Here is a 2,648-nt window from a genome sequence, read left to right as displayed (position 1 = left end):
TTAGAACTATTGGTCACTCTACCACTCCTGAGTTAAGATGAAGGGGAAGGACAGTGGCTGTGCAATGCAGAAGACTACCAGCACCCAGCAGAAACCAACCCACAGGTGTGCTTACAATGTTGATTTCAGAGGCATGTAGCAGAAATTATAAAAAGAATAAATAATTTTAAATTAAACTGTTACTCAAAGTCCAGTTTAAGGGCTTAATTAACAAGAACACCAAATACTTAGTGACTAGAGGATTTTGAATTTACACTTCAGAGTATGCCCATCACCTTACAGAAATGGCCTTGGCTGGACTATCTGATATTCACAATCATGGGTATCTTCTCTCTGATTCTTGCCATACCTTTGCTTGATCTTCAATATTTCTAGAAGGCATGAAACCTAGGTTATGTTTTAAATGCTTTCTACTTTCTCAGGAAGAATCATTAATTGTTCTATTTTGAAATCTGCTTATTGGTTTCGGCTGATATCTCAGAGTAAAATGAAGAAATTCCATCTTAATCCCATTGCATTCAAAGAGAAAGTCTGCTTTTATCTTAAAGCATTCTGGCCCTTTAAGCTAGGAGAGGATGCGATGTTCAAGGCGGTGGGCAGCTCAGCTAGAGCCTGGTAAAGGCATTGATGTGATGGAGAAGGTCAGTGAGTGAGGTGTGGCCTGGGGAGTGGGAAAATCATCATTGGACAGCTGGGAACTTACCTGGAGCTTTGAACATAGGTGGTTTACAACATTTATGATGAGTAAATTAAATTCAATGCCCTGATAGTTCTCCTCCTGGGATATTTCCTCACAGGGACTCATGGATCCAGGATCTGGGAACAACAAGACAGCTGTTGCTGAGTTCATTCTATTGGGCTTGGTACAAAGTGAAAAGCTGCAATCTGTGGTCTTGGTGCTCTTCCTCTTTGCCTACCTGGTCACAGTTGGGGGCAACCTCAGTATTCTGACAGCCACCTTGGTGGAACCCAAACTCCACACCCCCATGTACTTCTTCCTGGGGAACCTATCAGCTCTGGATGTTGGATGTATTACTGTCACTGTTCCTGCGATGTTGGGTCATATTTTGTCCCACAAGCATACAATTTCTTATGAAGCCTGCCTCACACAGCTGTTCTTCTTCCACCTCCTGGCTGGAATGGACTGCTTCCTGTTGATAGCCATGGCCTATGACCGATTCCTGGCCATCTGCCGGCCCCTCACCTATAGCACCCGCATGAACCAGGCAGTCCAGTGGATGTTGGTGGCTGTGTCCTGGGCCTGTGCCTTCACCAATGCACTGACCCATACTATTGCCTTAACTACCCTCAACTTCTGTGGTCCCAATGAGGTCAATCACTTCTATTGTGACCTCCCACAGCTCTTCCAGCTCTCCTGCTCCAGCACCCAACTCAATGAGCTGTTGCTCTTTGCTGCGTGTTTCATAATGGCAGGTGTGCCTATGGTTCTCATTATCACCTCCTACATCCACGTAGCAGCAGCAGTTCTACAGATCCGTTCAGTGGAGGGTAAGAAGAAGGCCTTCTCCACATGTGGCTCCCACCTCACTGTGGTTTGCCTCTTTTATGGGACAGGTATCTTCAACTACATGTGTTTGGGTTCAGTAGAGGTTTCAGACAAGGATAAAGGGGTTGGTGTTTTCAATGCAATTATCAACCCCATGCTGAACCCATTAATCTATAGCCTTAGAAACCCTGATGTTCAGGGCGCCCTGTGGCGGGTACTTGTGGGGAGGTGGTCACTGACCTGAGGGGTGATAAAGCCCCTCCTTTCTTGTCTTTTCTGAGTTGGAGAAGATTTCCCATGAAGGCGGTAGCCAGAAAAGGGACCATTTTTCCTATCTCTTGATATCTGAAGACATGGTTATCCTATAAGGAAACCCTACATAATTCACTTATCTATACAACAAATATTTATTGAATTGCTTCATGATCCAGACACTCTTGTAGGTCACTGGTGCATGAGAGAGACAAAAGTCCCTGCACTCATGTAACTCACATTATAATGAAGGGAAGAAGTAAATACTAGCTTTAGCATAAAAATACTTTAATAGCACTTCCCAACTTGGTTTCCATGACAGAATTAAGCCATACACAAAATTATTTTAATGACTATTTTCTCAAGTCCCCTAAGGCTACATAGAAGGAAACATTCTAGATGCACAGGTCAGAAGTTAATTCATTACGTAGAATGGACACCTTAGGTTATAAGAACTTAATTCCCTTAGGAAACCCTGGTTGAGAAGGACCACTCTAGACTTTTGCTCCTAGAGAAGTGAAGAAACATCCTTGTGCTAAGAAGTCTGAGTGGCATCAAAGAGCTCTGAAGTGAGGAATTGAGGGGCCAAAACCTGGAAAGAAAGGAATCCCAAAGTCACACTAATGACAATTGCACTACTTTTTCCCACACAGCATTTGTTGAATCCAATGTCAGGACTGAGAGTCTGAGAGCAGAAGGCACAGCTGAGAGGTTAGGAGGTGAGCAGAGTTTTTAGCAGGCTTATGGAGCTGGAGAGACAAAAATGGAGCTAGCTTCCTGACAAAGGGAAAGGAGAGTGAGATCACCAAGCTTTCAATTGGGACTTCCAGCATGCTACCTCCTAGAAGGAACACATAATAGGAACTAAGCCTACCCTACTTATGAGGAA

At 44.0% G+C, this 2,648-nt stretch overlaps 1 protein-coding gene across 1 annotated transcript; it reads left to right on the top strand.

Annotated features, from left to right (window-relative positions):
• Positions 1 to 791: 791 nt before the first annotated feature.
• LOC124247830 (olfactory receptor 3A2-like) lies at positions 792 to 1,751 on the top strand. Its single transcript, XM_046677570.1, has one exon. The coding sequence runs from the start codon at positions 804 to 806 to the stop codon at positions 1,749 to 1,751; it is 948 nt and encodes a 315-aa protein (XP_046533526.1). The 5' UTR covers positions 792 to 803.
• Positions 1,752 to 2,648: the final 897 nt, after the last annotated feature.

This window comes from Equus quagga, chromosome 11 (genome assembly GCF_021613505.1).
Source record: "Equus quagga isolate Etosha38 chromosome 11, UCLA_HA_Equagga_1.0, whole genome shotgun sequence".
Lineage (NCBI taxonomy): Eukaryota > Metazoa > Chordata > Mammalia > Perissodactyla > Equidae > Equus > Equus quagga.
The sequence above is the reverse complement of the archived record's forward strand: the minus strand, read 5'-3'. Positions and strand labels throughout refer to the sequence as shown.